The sequence below is a fragment of the Zeugodacus cucurbitae genome, chromosome 3 (genome assembly GCF_028554725.1).
Source record: "Zeugodacus cucurbitae isolate PBARC_wt_2022May chromosome 3, idZeuCucr1.2, whole genome shotgun sequence".
NCBI lineage: Eukaryota > Metazoa > Arthropoda > Insecta > Diptera > Tephritidae > Zeugodacus > Zeugodacus cucurbitae.
The window spans coordinates 15605612-15621508 of NC_071668.1; the positions used below are offsets into that span (position 1 = coordinate 15605612).

The 15897-nt window shown below is 32.8% G+C and overlaps 3 protein-coding genes and 1 long non-coding RNA gene across 5 annotated transcripts; 1 reads left to right on the forward strand and 3 right to left on the reverse strand.

Moving 5' to 3' along the window:
* Positions 1–1432: 1432 nt before the first annotated feature.
* On the reverse strand, positions 1433–3273 carry LOC128920123 (uncharacterized). Its single transcript, XR_008470254.1, has 2 exons — positions 3072–3273; positions 1433–1503 (listed from the first exon to the last, which is right to left on the reverse strand). It is a non-coding gene; the product is annotated as an uncharacterized LOC128920123 (long non-coding RNA).
* Positions 3274–4943: 1670 nt separating this feature from the next.
* On the reverse strand, positions 4944–9069 carry LOC105218366 (uncharacterized). Its single transcript, XM_011193908.3, has 2 exons — positions 8717–9069; positions 4944–8111 (listed from the first exon to the last, which is right to left on the reverse strand). The coding sequence occupies exons 1-2, from the start codon at positions 8769–8771 to the stop codon at positions 5191–5193; spliced, it is 2976 nt and encodes a 991-aa protein (XP_011192210.2). The 5' UTR covers positions 8772–9069; the 3' UTR covers positions 4944–5190.
* Positions 9070–11000: 1931 nt separating this feature from the next.
* On the forward strand, positions 11001–13495 carry LOC105218369 (vacuolar protein sorting-associated protein 52 homolog). The gene is made up of 5 exons (XM_054226621.1): positions 11001–11907; positions 11967–12182; positions 12249–12404; positions 12471–12710; positions 12783–13495. The coding sequence occupies exons 1-5, from the start codon at positions 11158–11160 to the stop codon at positions 13410–13412; spliced, it is 1992 nt and encodes a 663-aa protein (XP_054082596.1). The 5' UTR covers positions 11001–11157; the 3' UTR covers positions 13413–13495.
* LOC105218368 (thioredoxin domain-containing protein 17) lies at positions 13479–15756 on the reverse strand. 2 transcript variants are annotated; one of them, XM_011193910.3, is made up of 3 exons: positions 15414–15752; positions 15256–15337; positions 13479–13792 (listed from the first exon to the last, which is right to left on the reverse strand). In XM_011193910.3, exons 1-3 carry the CDS (start codon positions 15562–15564, stop codon positions 13639–13641), a joined length of 387 nt encoding a protein of 128 aa, XP_011192212.1. In that variant the 5' UTR covers positions 15565–15752; the 3' UTR covers positions 13479–13638. The 2 variants fall into 2 exon arrangements, with proteins under 2 accessions (XP_011192212.1, XP_011192211.1); XM_011193909.3 differs by lacking the exon at positions 13479–13792 and adding an exon at positions 14407–14764 and having other exon boundaries at positions 15414–15756.
* Positions 15757–15897: the final 141 nt, after the last annotated feature.

Here is a 15897-nt window from a genome sequence, read left to right on the forward strand (position 1 = left end):
TTACTTCCAAATCAATTACGATATTTGGTCTTATAAATATATATTTAAACACTTCACTTTCTACAAAAATGTACGCGTTAATGAAAATATATTTTTTTTAATTCAACACATAGTTAAATTAAATTTCTTACAAATACAACACGCTGATTTTCTTGTGGTGATAAAAATATCAATAAGAAAACATATTTTGTTGCCATATTTGATAGACAACAAAAATACATTTCCAGTAAATTTTTAATTATCTGCAAAGTTTAATTTACTTTAAAAACTTTAATATTTTAATTATTATAATATCTATGTTATCTAATTTAGAAAATGTTCAGTGAAAAATGTCAAACTTATTGAGGAAATGCCAAAATAACGTATATATGTACATTCAAATCTATGCGCGAAATCAGTAAATAAATATGTTTAGTTTTTACAATACAAATTGGTAATTAAAAATCAAGCTAAAAAGTTAAATGAAAATATTAATATTAAATTGTACTCACCTTACCTGTCGTCAATATACGCTCAAGGTTCTAATTTTCAGCAAAGCGAAGGAGGTGTTGGTACTAGCAATTAGTAATTTAAATTATTATTGGATTATTTTAATATTTAATATTTGGTTATAATATTTCACATATGATTTTTTTCTTTTTTAAGGTAAAAAAACCTTTTTGCTTTAATAATTATTATTATTGAATTATTTTAATATTAATATTTGGTTATAACATTTCACATACGAATTTTTCTTTTTTAAGGTAAAGTAAGATATCACATCATCAAAAGAATTGAATTTGCTTAAAAGCATTTCTTACAACTGGCCTTTTGCCTTTTTTGTAATAATAACTATTAAACGATTTGAATTTGCTTAAATGCAATTTTCACTTTTACTTTACATTTTTGATTTAAATACAGTTGATCTCCTTTTTACACGGTTTTTTTTACACGGTGTTTTTGAACACTTTCCAGTTACCATTTTTACACGGTTTTATTTTTTTTACACGGATTTTTTATTTTAATTGTATACTTTTTTGCAATAAAATCAAAATTCCATCCGTCAATACTTCACAAATCAATTACAAATCTTAGATTCGAAAGTCAGTGAAAAGGTTGCAACAATTTCAATACTTAAACAAATAAATGAAGTTGTATGAAGAGTAAGAAAAAAGAAGACACAGCGATTAATGACGGAACTTTGAAAATTATTATTTTTTTACCATTCCTAGAATAGTTGTTGTTTGTTCCTTCTAACAGTAATATGTACATACATATAATACCAGAAAAGTCTATAACAACAAAAACAGTGAAAATTCTCACTGTACGAATAGATAGAATTTCATGTATAAAATTAGATCTTTTTTACACGTTTTCTATTTTTTGCACGATTTTTTTCTTAAATTGGTCCCATTAGTGAGTTTTATATAAAAATTTGATTTTTTTTGCACGGTTTTTTTTTACACGAGTAATTTACTGTCCCAGTTAACCGTGCAAAAAGGAGATCAACTGTATATTAAAGAACTGAATTTGCTTAAATGCATTTTTTACAACTGGCTTTGCCTAATAAATATAACATATTTCACGTTTAAACGACTTGAATTTGAAACCCTTGAAAACTTAAACACATTTTTTTACTTCTTACTTGACCTTTTTGCTTGAAAAATTTAATAAAAAAATATATATTAACTTTTAAATGATTTAAATTTTCTTAAATGCATTTTTTACAACTGGCTTCGCCTTTTTTAATAAAAGATTTAATATATTACACTATTTTAATAAATCGATTCGCTTCAATGCATTTTTACAACTGGCCTTTTGCCTTTTTATAACAATAAATATAACATATCTCACTATTAAACGATTAGTATTTGCTTAAACGCAATTTTTACTTAAATTTTTTGCTTTTATATGTATGTATAACATATTTGAATTTGGCATATTTAACCATTTAACACTATTTTACTATTAAACTTAATCGCATTTTTTACCAATTATTTTATATTTTACTTTAATACATTTAACATATTTCACATTTATTTGAATCATCCTTTTTCATCAACAAACATAACACCTTTCACTTACACATGCATTCATGTAAACATATGCACACACGTATTAATAGACACGAATGCTGTAGCCGCCATATTGGGGCTCCTCTGGCACAATTTGCCAATTGCACTTTGCTTTGATTTACATTATTGGATTAGATTTAAGAGCGCAATGACTTAAAACACTTAAAAACACACACACCGCACATTTATTTATTAACAAACGCTTTTATAATATAATAATTGCCCCAATTACGCACAATTTTCTTTGCTCTCATACACCTTTTACACTGAAATGCCAGCAAGATTTTCACACACATTTTTACACGTTATACTGCAACTTCTTATTAATATTTCAACTTTAAACTATGCACTACACTTCCAACAACACTTTGCATGCACTTTTCTAGCATTAGCAATGTTTAATTTGTTATAAAAATGGAAAAACCACGACGAATTCGCAAATGACGCGATGACTATTCAAAATGCCGGCGCAACTGCATATGTGCGTATAACGGAAACAAGGAACTAGTGAATTATTTCCTTTTCGGTACGTTCGCTTGTGTGCTAAGGGTGGTGCTGCCACTTGTTAACAATATAAAAGGATTGTGTACAATTGAAAATATATTGCGCAATATTGTAACTAGGGAAATGTGATTGCAAGTTGAGTTTTAACTTATTTACTTGGTTAGTTAGTGTATAAATATGAAAGTAATTAAAATAAATTGCATAATCGCTTAACAAGTGTGAAAATTAATTTAATTATATTTTAGTGTGCAAAAAATGTGCAATTTAAACGCAAAATATTTGTAAAATTGTTTGTAGGTAAAATACTTTCGACTCAAATATTTAAAAAATGTTTTCTGTAATAAAAATATTTTTAAAAATAACATAAGTCGGTATTATTTCATTTTCTTAAGTACATATCGCTCGATTTTTCAGGAGAGCGATTTAAAGTTTTTAATTGTCTCTTATTTAGCAAATATAGAAAATTTCCAACTGTTTATTGACAAATCTAGTGGCCTGTAATATATTAAATACAATGTTGAGCATAAATGGACCAAATAGAGTGTACTAATGCTTTTTCTTGGACATAAACGTGGCCCATCTTGAATTGTGTCGTTATTTGTGAAAAATATAAATCAATTTCGCCGTCATAAGTCAAATGTGTCGTTTTTGTTGAAAAAAAATCAATACGAAAAATTTAATTACTTTTCACCAATATCATTGTAATACGAAATATGTCGTCCTTTCTGAAAAGAAAACCAAATTCACTCTATGACAATACATATGTGTTGTAACACAAAATATGTCTCTCTTTCAGATAAAAATCCATGCCTAATTCTGGCACAACTGAGAAGTGTCGTTATTGTAGTTAAAAAATAAGTTTAATAACGGCACATTCTTATTTCACGGTTTATTTCTCTACGCATCGGAATGAAATTTTTATACAATATGGACACTGAAATTGCGCACATTTCTGCATACTCAACTCAAAAATCGTGTTTTTTGAGTTGTGACACTATTTAAGTAAATGAGCGATATGTACATAACTATTAACTATTACGACTTTTATTGCTACACAAGAGTGAGTGAGTGCTGATAGCCGCCAAATACAGCATTTCAATAGACATCTGGAAGTGAGAATTTTGTAAGTGCAAACATTTCACACATTGTATAATTTCATTAAAGCTTAAAACGTGCATTCATGTACGCGCATTAATGTACCGAAATGAGATATGCGTACTTGATAATAAAAAGTGAAATTTAACATACATACATACACATAAATCATAGCAGTTTACTACTGTTGTATTTTTTGTTTTTTTTTTGCATTTCTTGTTGTCTCTTAAACATTTTATCTCTTTTTCTAATTTCTTTTCCAAGCATAATGATTTTTTTTTTTTTTTAATTTTGCCTTTACTTTGTTTTGTTCCTTATTTATTTTATGACCTCGTCGACATGGCTATAAACCGGTATGTGCTGCCTCCAAAAATGTAACGAGTTGTCAATATACATACATATGATGTACAAGTAGAGTAGTGGTAGCAAGAAATGAAATTATTTGTTTAATTTGTGTCCATATAATATTTATATATGTATATGAAATGTCCGGTGTTTATATTTAATCTTAGTAACGACGGAGAAGGAAAGTACTTACTTGGTTAGTGTGACAAACTAGTTTAAGGGTTCATTGGGTCAGTTTATACTACACGTATGAAAAGCGAAAAGAAATCTACTAAACACCATTAAAATATAAAACAAATTTCTTTTTAGTTATATGTTTCGCAGTTTTTTTTTTTTTTTGCTTTTACTTTATTTATGTATGTACAAATATTTTATAAATATGTATTAAGTACATTTCGTTGAACAAACAAGTACAAAATTTGTCGCTCTTAATATAATATATAATTTATTTAAATAAATATTTTTAAATAATTTAATAAATAGTCTATAAGCTAATGTGTAATAAATAAATTTGGCAAAATAGTAGTTTTGTTTGGTTTTCCTTTAAGGATATATGAAATTTATGCAAACTTAAACATGATTTCCGTATTATTTTACAAATTTGCATAATTATTAAATATTTTTCAAAATTTTCTTAATTATTTGATTAAATATTTTTTACGAATTTGCATCATTATTAAATATTCTTACAAAATTTGCATTTTAATATTTTTAAAAATTTTCTTAATTAATTAAATATTTTTACAAAGTTTCATAATTATGAAATATTTGTAACAAAATTTCCACAATTAAATAAATATTTTTACAAATTTGCATAATTATTATTATTTTTTTCAAATTTGCATACTTATCAAATATTTTTACAATTTTTTCTGCGCTTTTCAACACTAATGTATTTTAAATCCTTTAACACTCGTAAAAAAGGTAAAAAAGACAATTTCAGTGTTGCAAAAATACGCAAAAAATAAGCAATAAAATCCACAAGATTTCGACTTATTAGAAACATCGTTATAAAAAACAAAAACACTGGCAACACCAACTTCCTCACTTTTGACATTTGCCTGCGCACTCAGTTCCTTTTGCATTATTCCGTTTCCGTTACGCATTCGCCCACCAAAATCAACGTTATTACATTTCGCCACTTCCTTCTTGCTTGCAATGACTTGTCAGTTTTACCGCTTTATTAGCTTCATTACGCGCATTTACTCGCTAGCGTGCACATGGAATTCTTCGAGCAGAAAATCAAATTCTTCGTGCAAGCCATCTTGTGGCCTTTCATCATACCCTGCGCATTCTTATAGCACACAAAGTAATTACTAGCCGAGGTTTGATCCGCAATCTTATCACCTTCTTTGCAATAGTATTTACGTTTCTTTACAGGCGCCGCCGCCGTCGGCTTGGGCGTTGTGCTGTAGACATTCATTGCGGCCGCTTGCTGCACATACGAATCTAGTATATGCTTCTCATCGCTATCATCAGCCGGCCCCTCGTCGTTGGCATCTACCGCCATCGACGCTTGCGTTTGTCCACCATATTTTTGCAGTAAATTCACCAGATTTTGTGCTTTGAGCGCTTGCTCTTGCCGACGCTTGGCATCTTGCAGCGCTTTGTACGCTTCCAATTGCAAACGTTTATTCTCTGACACCGTGTAACTACCGATTATCGCATCTGGCGTGCATACAGCATACGTTTGTGCGTCGCATATGCGCGATTGTGCATTGAAAGCGGTGTATGGTGGACACGAGTAGGAGAGCACTTTCCCATCCTTTTTGCTACACACATAATAACGCGTACAATCGGTGGTGTTCGGTTGACGTACGCCGGTGGTGCAAGTGATTACTTCAACATTATTTAATTCATTGAGCGTTTGCGTGTGTCCAAGTAGCGGTAGTATGGTGTTTTGGAAGACATCGTAACTAACGAAATTACCACCCATATTCACTAGTTGTGTGCCATCAGCAAACGAAGCGGACGTGTGTGTATTGTAAGGTTTCAACTTATTTGCCGCATTTGTATAAGTGGGACGTGTAGCCGCAGCGCCCGCCGACGGACGTGGCATATAGATGTGTTTATTGCCACTTGTGCCAGCGCTACTGTATAGCGGCTCCTCATATTGATCCGTTTTATCATTGTCATAGTTGTAAGTGAACAATTGTGGCAGTGGACGCGCATGATTGTCATTATAATCGTCCGGTTCGATCTCCATGCTTTCGAATTTATTACCATTTGGACGTAACTTAATTTTATGTGTGTCGATGTGTGGCGCAAAGAGTGACGGTCGTCCTAAACTTAACGGACGTGGTAGATCATCGTATTGTACGGTCGGATAGCGGTCGTTGGTTTGAAACAGTTTGTTAACGTTGTTCTCATTCAAATGTGGACTCGGTGAAAAGTATTCGGTGAGTGTTGGCGCTGTGGGTTGATACTCATTGGGCCGTGTGGTGGTCGCACCCAATTCTGTGGCATATGATGGTACATATTGCGCAGCATAGCTGGGCGCTGGTGTGGTGGAAATTTGTGGCCGCTCGGTGGTGAGGCTAGCTAGATATTTATTATCTACAAAATTATGTGTGTTGCCGTAGTGGCTTTGATAACTGTTATGATTTTCATTGTTAAGTGGTGGATAAAGTCCTAAACTCTGGCCGTAGCTGTCGACAATTTCTTTTTCACCCGAATTCGTGGACATCAGATGCACCGGTATGACATTGTTGTGTATGATAGTATTACCGGGTTTGCTATAACTACTGGCTGGACGTAGTAGCTGTTTATGTGCTGTCAGCTGATTATTGTAAGTGCCTGTGAATTGACCAAACTTGTTATCGTTTTCATCGTAATCCACTTGCTGATTTTTATTGTTATTGCCACCAAAGTATGCCGCAAAAGGATTCCCCTGCGTCTGCGTTTGAAATGCTGAAGCGGGTAAGAAGAGCGGTTGTATTAGTGGCTGCGCATAATAACCTGCATTTGGTATTATTTTCGGTACGTTTTGTGTGGCGATCATTTGTTTCGATAATTCCAATACAGTTTTTAATGTTTCCTCAGATATTTTCGGTGAATTGTGACCATAATCGGAGTGCTCATTACCATAATGCGGCAATGTGAAGAGCACCGAACCTTCTGGACGATTTACGACAATTTGCGAATTCGAATAACCTGTGTTATCGTAACGTTTCGGCAGCGCATTGGTGAGTACAACTTTTGTTTCCGGTTTAAGTTTATTATCTAAATGTTCTTGCAAGAGTGTCTTATTCTTGGACGCATATTTGAGATATTGTGTAGTGGACTCTGGCGCCTCAGTAGTTGTTGTTGTATCTATTTTTTCTTTCGAATTCGCCTCAAAGCTAGGTTTAATCAAATTAAATTTGTTTTGTATATTAAAATGTGCCAGAAAAGCATTTAACTGATCGGGTCGTAATTCCGTTTGTTCCTCATCTTCTTTCTGATATTGAGTTTTCAGTCCATCAATCAATTGTGATAAACGCTGCAAGTGTGCTGTTAATTTCGGATCAATTTTAGACTTTTTCGTCACTGTCTCGGGTTTTATTTCGTTTTCATCATCTTCGTTAGGTTGCTCAACACCTTCGTGTTCATCTGCTTCACGATTTTCCACTTGCAGAAAACCATCCATTTCCATTAGTTCACCAACACCATCACCACTGGACTCTATTTCAATATCATCGCGAAAAGTCTCCCTCTCTTCTTCACTGCTTATATTACTTTGGCTTATAACTTCCATATCATTGTCGTGGTGTATTTCTTTCAATGAGGATATTGCAGCATCAGTCTCATCATCATCTTCTTCATGCTTATTATTTATAATATGTAGTTCTGTATTTTTCAACTTGTTTGTTAGTGCTATTGGTTTGTGGCTTGGACTTGAATCAGCTTTCGTTGCCAGCTTAGCCGCTACTTTGTCACCTCCTGTACCAACTCCTAGTGTACATTCCCAATCATCATCGGGTAATACACATAATCCAAGATTATGTTCATATATCAGACCGGATTCACATTTTTCGGGAACCCAAACATGGCGTTTGGAAGATAGCTCAAAGCATTTGTAGTACGCTTCGCAGCGCGTTTTGTGTGGACGCGTCTTTTCCGGACATGGCTTGCCTACCGAATAGAGAGAATAAAGTGTATTTAGTGAGAGTTATTTTCGCAAAAAAATTGGATGAAAATTTAATATTGTGGAGCTGTGAGCTCCATGAAAGGTTGGTGTAGGAATGGTAGGAATTTTAAATGGATGTTGGAGTTCAAGGAAATATTTAGATGAAAAAACTTTGGCGGAGTCTACTTAATTGGCAATCTATAATATTTAGACACATAAATGGGCGGTTTCAATTTTTTTTTTATTCAAACCAAAGTCCTTTATTTTATTTATTTTATCTAAGTATGTTTAAGTCCTTCAAAATATAATTTATAATTCACAATTTCACTTTAAATATTGCGAAAGAAATGTCTAATGTCTTTGATAATTCACTCGCAGTCACAGGTTCTGTTTCGTCTAATATGTATGGTATTTTGCCATATAATTTGCAGTCACTTCACTATGTAAAGCACTTTTTATAACTTTAATTTCAATTAAAAATATTGATATCCTTTTTTGATACAATCCTTAACGTTTTTCATCACATCTTTCACATATAAATACATTTTTAATGTTCACTTTTTATTTCACAGTTCACTTAATTTTTTGAGTAAATTCGCTTGATTCGTACCTTCCGAGAAGTAGAATAATCCAAATATTATCAACGCATAGATTTCAAAACGCATTTTTCACGATTTTTACTACTGCACGTAGAGACACCAATGCACGTCCAAATAATAACGGTAAATTTAAAACACGAACCGACTACGGCTACTACTACAGCTTCGGAAATTATTTATAGCACTATAGCATTCAAGAGTGTTTGTTAAATTCTTTTTACTATGCAAAATATCCTCTCCACGTTAATCCAATATAATAATAATCCGTTAAATTGCGCGCCGTGCTATTGCGTATGCCGTCCAAGGCATGAATGATTTTACAAGAAGCCGCGCTCGCGTTTATGACTAAATTTGTTAAATATAATATTCATACTTTCTTAAACCCCATTTAAGCGGCTGCAACTAACACTTGTGAAAATATGAAAAATGAGAAATAAATACAAGCAAACAAAATAATAAATTAAAATAAAATGTACACACCATGTTAATGTCCAGCAACTGCAGACTGGAAATGCTACCATTTCTACGCTATGCGCACATTCAACCACAACCACAACTACACATATGCATGTTACTGTTTATTAGTAAACGTTTTTGTTGTCACATTTAAATTCGAGCAAAGTGCTAAAATACGAAAAAAGTGTAAAAGCAAAAGACGAGAAGTAACAATTCTGACCACTGTGCGGTTAGTACGGTGATACAAGCTCGTAGGTCGGAAACGGTCATACATACATACATTTATACATATTTCTATGTTTGTATGCGTGAGTATTTATCACCTGCACACATCCATATAAAAAAAGCACGCGCCTGCCTGCTCATTTAGTGCACTTTCGTTGGCATTTGTTGTGCCAAACTTCCGTATTTTTGTATGTGCCGTTGTTGTTTGCATTTTACTTTAATGTTAAATTATCTTATTATTGTTCAAAATTTGTTAAACATGCTACTATTTGCTACTCGTTGCAATCTCAACATATTTATTTAAGTTAATCTGCGCTTCACAACCCCATCGAACATCAAGGCACTGAACATACACTTGTTTACATGCATATTTACATATAATGAAGTTACGAATTAGTTAAACAAATACACGTAAGCGTCAGCAATACGTTTTTTACATATTGTTGTTGCTCTTTTCAGCATAAAGCGTATGTAAATAAAAAGGAATTTCACTTTTTGATTGATAATTCATACGTTAAAATAGAAAGAAGATAAGGTGACGTTATACACATATGCATGTACAAATGTATGTAAGTAGAGTACTACACATGTTTTTGTAACTGCTATCATTAAATGACCAGAAGACTCTCTTTTGTCAACTGTTTGTTACTTTGACTGAGTTCAATGAATTGCGCACAACTTGAATTTCCGCTTCCAGCCGAAAACAGTTGGAAAATACTACATTTTGTAATTCAAGCTTAATTATACTAGCACGTGCAGTTGTTAATTATTAAGTATATAAAATCGTTACGCATAATTATCACATGTGATATTTGCTGAATTCACTTTGAATTTCTATTTTTGGCTGCACATGTGACTCGTTTTTTATTACAATGTTTAAATTATTGAATTTTATATATTTTTTATTTTAATTAGCGTTTTTACAACATACTACATTTTATGATTTTTGTTTGTCATATTTTAGATTTTCTCCTTTTTTCTTTTCACTAACATTTTTTCACTGACATCTTAGTTGTTTTCGATTTTAGCAGTAAATTGTATAATTTCTAAGTAAAATGTATCATTTTAATTTAACGAGGCTTAAGTGCCACAAATCATACATTTTCCTTATAATTAAAAGGAGCTGTGTGTATGAGTACGACATGTCCAGACACGTATATTGAGGAGTTTAGAAGATAACAGGTATTTGACTGTGTTGTTGTTATTCTACTGATAGTCAATTACTAATATTTTTACGTGCATACAAACATAAATGTACGCAATTTTCATAATTATCGTCTATATAGTTGTATATATATGCACATACAAACTTTTAACCATTTTACAAATTCCATAAAATTTTAATAACGTTTTATATTCATTTTTCCATTTACCGGAATAACCGCATATAAGTTGTCACATGAGGATATACATAGTTGCCACATCATTCCAATATTTGTATTTTGAGTAAATTATTAATTCGCTAATAACTCTAAAGTGAATAAGAGTTATATTTAATAAAATATTTGTTTTTGTTTTTCATTTCTCTTTGGTAATAGTTTATTGACTCATTTATAAAAGAATATATAATACAAACAACTGCATGCACACAAATTTACTGCGCAATATTTTCTAACTGTTCAACTGCACTGACAAACAGCTGTTAGTTTCTGACAAATTCTGATTGGAATGCAGCAAAAGCTGTAAAATTGTACAATTTGTGATAATAAACAAATTTCTAATAATAAAAACAAAATCGCGCACACAAATTCATTGAAAATTTGTTAAATATATGAGCATGACTGCGACAGAGTCCAATATAACCGAACAGTTGGACAATGAAGAAGTGCGTGAAATACTCAAGAATACCACAGACCTACGCCAGTATTCGCGTCAAATTGAGAAGGAATTCAAAGATGTGGAAAACAAATCTATTGAAGACTACATTGCGGAATCGCAAAATATAGCAAGTCTACACAATCAGATTGGTGAATGTGATGATGTGTTGGAGCGCATGGAAACGATGCTAATGAATTTCCAAAGTGTACTCAGCAATATAAGCAGTGAAATAACGCAGCTGCAGAAAAAGTCGGTGGCAATGTCGGTGCAGCTAACAAATCGACAATCGGTGAAGGCGCAGCTATCACAATTCATCGAGGATATGGCTGTATCGGAGGAGATGATCGCAATTATAATGGAAACACCAGTGACGGAAAAAGACTTTGGTACACAATTGAATGTGCTGAATCATAAACTTTCGCTTGTAAAAGAGTTGAGTTTCAAAGAGTCCAAATCGACGGGTGATGTTAGTGATGTTTTGCATAAACTGCGCTTGAAGGCAATGTCCAAAATAAGAAACTATTTGCTAGAGCAAATCTACAAATTCCGCAAACCAATGACCAATTATCAAATACCACAAAATGCTATGCTGAAGCATAAATTCTTTTTCGAATTCATATTGTCGAATGAGCGACAAGTGGCGCAAGAGATTTGCAGCGAGTACATCGATACGATGAGTAAAATCTATTATAGCTATTTTAAGGTATTTATGTAAAAATTATATATTTTATTTTTCTGATTTCTATACAAACATATTTGCAGAGTTACTCCTCACGTTTGACTAGTTTGAAATTTGAGGAATCTTGCACTAAAGATGATCTTATGGGTATAGAGGATAATGTCTCCAAAGGTTTATTCTCCAAAACAACTAGTCTAAAACATAAAAGCACAATTTTTACCATTGGCAAACGTGGCGAAATCTTAAATCAACAATTGGAAGCGCCTATAATCGTGCCGCATGCGCAGTTGAAGAATAGGGTGTGTAAAATATATTTATTATTAAATTTTCCTTTATTTTATTATTTTATTATTGTATTTTTTCAGTACACATTCGAAGCGTTATTCCGTTCCGAACAATATGCGCTCGTGGACAATGCTTGTCGTGAGTATTTATTTGTTACGGAATTCTTTATGGTGCGTGGCACGCAAGCGCAAGATCTCTTCAATCAGATTATGGGCAAGACGCTAACTTTAATGATTGTAAGTATAAATATTTAAAATTTTTTATAATTAATTTCTAATGTAAATAACTTTTAATAAATTCAGAAAAATTTAGAGACCAATATACAGGACTGCTTCGACACCATAGCAATGTTTCTTTGCATACAATTAATATTCCGTTATCAACTAATGTGTCACAAACGCTGCGTACCCGCTTTGGATAAGTACTGGGACTCACTCCAAGCTGCCATTTGGCCACGTTTTGATCATGTGTTCCGTTTGAATATACAAAGCATACGTGATTGTGATCCCACGAAATTTAGCAAGGAAATGGGTCCTCATTATGTGAGTGTAGCCAAAAAATATTTTATTGACATTATAACTCACAAAAACATATATTTATTATCTCCCCCACAGATCACGCGTCGCTATGCTGAATTTTCCGCTGCTATTGTAGGCATTTCGGAGCATTTCCCCAACGAGCTGGTCAGCCGTTTATTACTCGAACTACAGAATGAGGTAGAATGCTTTATACTTCGTATGGCCGCCATATTTCCCACACGCAAAGAACAATTGATCTATCTCATAAACAATTACGATCTGGTGCTTGGTGTACTCATGGAGCATACACGCGACAACTCGAAAGAAGCTGAATCATTTCGTGAACAGCTGAATGCACGCAGCGCTGAGTATGTTGAAGAAATCTTAGCGCCACACTTTGGTGGCATTATACAATTCGTGAAAGAGTGTGAGCACTACTTCGAAAAGGAACAAATGGATGAGCTGCGCAAGCAAGAGCGCCGCAGTCTTGCATTAGTCGCTAGCTTCTCCGCGAATTGGAAGAAGTCACTGGAGGAGTTGAATCGCGAAGTATTACTCTCATTCCCATCACTTTTAACAGGCTCTCAGTTGTTACAACTTGCTTTGGCGAGTCTTGTGCAATACTATCATCGTTTCCATAAGTTGTTAACACCAAATGCGCGCACACAATTGACCAACATACATGTAGTAATGGTGGAAATTAAAAAATATAAAAGTAATTATTAATTTATGCAACGCACACACACGTGAATTAATCGGTGAAAGTCAAATAAAACATTCCAAAATAGTTAATTAAATTTTTACGTAAATATATATAATTTATATTAAATATCGCGTTCGACACAAGCAATCATACATATTAACGCCATGCAAATTTAATATCAATTTGCAAGTAAGTATACATTTGACGCGTATTATTTGCAAAAATTTACACGAAACACTGGCTAAATAATTAATCCTCATCCTCGAATATCATTTCCACTAGATCCTTATTGCTGACACGTTCACCATCCAAGCGTTGTGGCGATTTCCAACGCAATAGTGTTGGTAAAAATATCAAATGTGTGTTGGGATCCTTGCGGAATGGGCAATTCAAGTCCTTCCAGCTGGAAGTGAAAATTTAGAAAAAAAATAAGGAAAAATTAGTGAATGAAAATTAGTGTTTACAAAAACAAAAAATCAGTGTTTAAAGGTTTAGTGTTAAACAAGCAAGCAAAATCGAAAATCTACAATGCTAAGCAGTAAGAATAAGAAATAGAAGTGTTTATGACAAGCTGATAAGCAGGCAAATCAAGCATCTCTACTTGATAAGGTAAGCTGCATATCAATTTTAGTAAAAAAGTAGTAATTTTGAAACTGTATGAGTTGATAAAAAAAATCACGCATCATCGTTGGTTAATTTTTATCATAGTTTAATGGTTTATACTAAAGTGAGTTGTTGTTGTTGGGGTGCAAAATTTACGCCATAAAATGTGTTGGAAGGAATGCTGTTGAGTTAACAGTACTTAGCCGTATATTAGTACGGGTTCGTTTCAGTTAAGTTGACCCGACTAAAACGGTACGCAAAACACTCTCTTTGGTAGAGTTTATCAAGTATGGGGAAGCAAATGTTTTTTATACAAAAATTTTTGTAAACATCCAGAATACATACACTTCAAATAATGCTTTCATTTATGATTAAACACCGAAACACTTGTTTTAGCGTTAGAAATCACACCACTTGTGTAATAAACAATTATGCTTTATTATTAAAATATTTTACATATAAATTGCCTTCCACTAATACTTCATATATATATAGTATATTAATCACATTTTAAACATTTTTTTGCTTAAGAAGTTAAATTCTTCAAACAACGTAAATTGAATTTTTGTTCGCTCGGTTTTTGGCAACATCATATTTTATATGTAAAAGCTAATTTTGTTCGACTGGCTCATCGAAGATCATATCTACAAGTTCTTTCTTGGTAACATTCTCACTGTCAATGCGTAATGGTGTTTTCCAGCGCATCAGTGTAGGCACCCAAACCATTTTAAGTCTGGGATCAGTGCGGAAAGGACAATTCGGATCCTTCCAACTAAAATGAAAGCATTATTTTGCCATAAAACTTAGTTATTTGCTAAAGCAACAACACTTAGCTTAACAAATTTGTTAATACAAGTAATGGTTGTTTTGAAAGAGACGAGACTGTGATTAATTATTTAATAATGTTAGTTAGACGTTTTGCCAATTATCAGACCATAAATATTTAATCAGTTGAGATATTAGATTGTCACACATATAAAGGGATACAAAAAAGTAATGTTTAAGCAGCACATACCATGTTGCAGCATGTAGTTAGTTTGTAATTTAGTGGTTTGTTAATATAATAAGAATTTAATTGACCTCATTTTACGTATACTTGTAATAAATATGCTTAAAGTGTAGCTAAACACTTGGGGTGCTTATTATCTCAAACACAGAAGAGATAATCACAAAAATGAATTATGATAAATAAGCATGACTTAACGTTTTTCAACAACTTATTTTACATATACATACATATATATACATTTCACAAGTACTTACTATGCACGCTCGCCAACATCCACGTGAATAAAATGCGATTTTTCTGCAGCTTTGGGGAGTGCATCATGCACAACCGGCTCAGCTGGAAGTTAGTTTTAAAGTACATATTAAAGCATATAACATTTAGACAACATTAGCGCACAACAACAACAACTTACCTTTCACACAATAAGGACACCAGCTCTGTCCATTCTCATCCTTGCCACCGCTGAAGAGCACATGAATCGGTTGTCCATCGGCATTCGATTCCAATTCCTCTACCAATTTGGTGAACTCCTCATAACCCTTAACATTGTGTTGGATAACCATTGCTTTTTGATTTGCTAATTGCACAGCTGAAGTTGAAAGGCGTTGTGAAATCGTTGAAGTAGTCAACGATTTAATTATATGCTGTAGCAGACGCGTTTTGACAAAAACTTCTCGACGCAAAAGCGATAAAAAATTGAATCAACGCCCGTAAAAATATAAAATTTGTGATAAGCAAAGAGAAGTGCAGAAAATATGTGGCAGTGTTGCCATATAGTCAGGAAAATTAAAAAAATGAGATAATAGGGCTGTTCACGAAATCATGCAAGCAGTAAATCGGGGTAAATTTTGATAATGTGCTTATTTGCATTATTATTTCCGTTGTTGTTTAGGATT

What these genes read in the sequence shown, in the direction of transcription:
- LOC105218366 (XM_011193908.3), bottom strand. Translation starts at nt 8,771, where the DNA reads ATGCGTTTTGAAATCTATGCGTTGATAATATTTGGATTATTCTACTTC. An exon ending in ATTATTCTACTTCTCGGAAG is followed by an intron (nt 8,112 to 8,716) that starts GTACGAATCAAG and finishes TCTATTCGGTAG; the next exon opens with GCAAGCCATGTCCGGAAAAG.
- LOC105218369 (XM_054226621.1), top strand. Translation starts at nt 11,158, where the DNA reads ATGAGCATGACTGCGACAGAGTCCAATATAACCGAACAGTTGGACAAT. An exon ending in TCTATTATAGCTATTTTAAG is followed by an intron (nt 11,908 to 11,966) that starts GTATTTATGTAA and finishes ACATATTTGCAG; the next exon opens with AGTTACTCCTCACGTTTGAC. An exon ending in AGACGCTAACTTTAATGATT is followed by an intron (nt 12,405 to 12,470) that starts GTAAGTATAAAT and finishes TAATAAATTCAG; the next exon opens with AAAAATTTAGAGACCAATAT.
- LOC105218368 (XM_011193909.3), bottom strand. Translation starts at nt 15,564, where the DNA reads ATGGTTATCCAACACAATGTTAAGGGTTATGAGGAGTTCACCAAATTG. An exon ending in GTGTCCTTATTGTGTGAAAG is followed by an intron (nt 15,338 to 15,413) that starts GTAAGTTGTTGT and finishes ACTAACTTCCAG; the next exon opens with CTGAGCCGGTTGTGCATGAT. An exon ending in GATGTTGGCGAGCGTGCATA is followed by an intron (nt 14,765 to 15,255) that starts GTAAGTACTTGT and finishes CTTTCATTTTAG; the next exon opens with TTGGAAGGATCCGAATTGTC.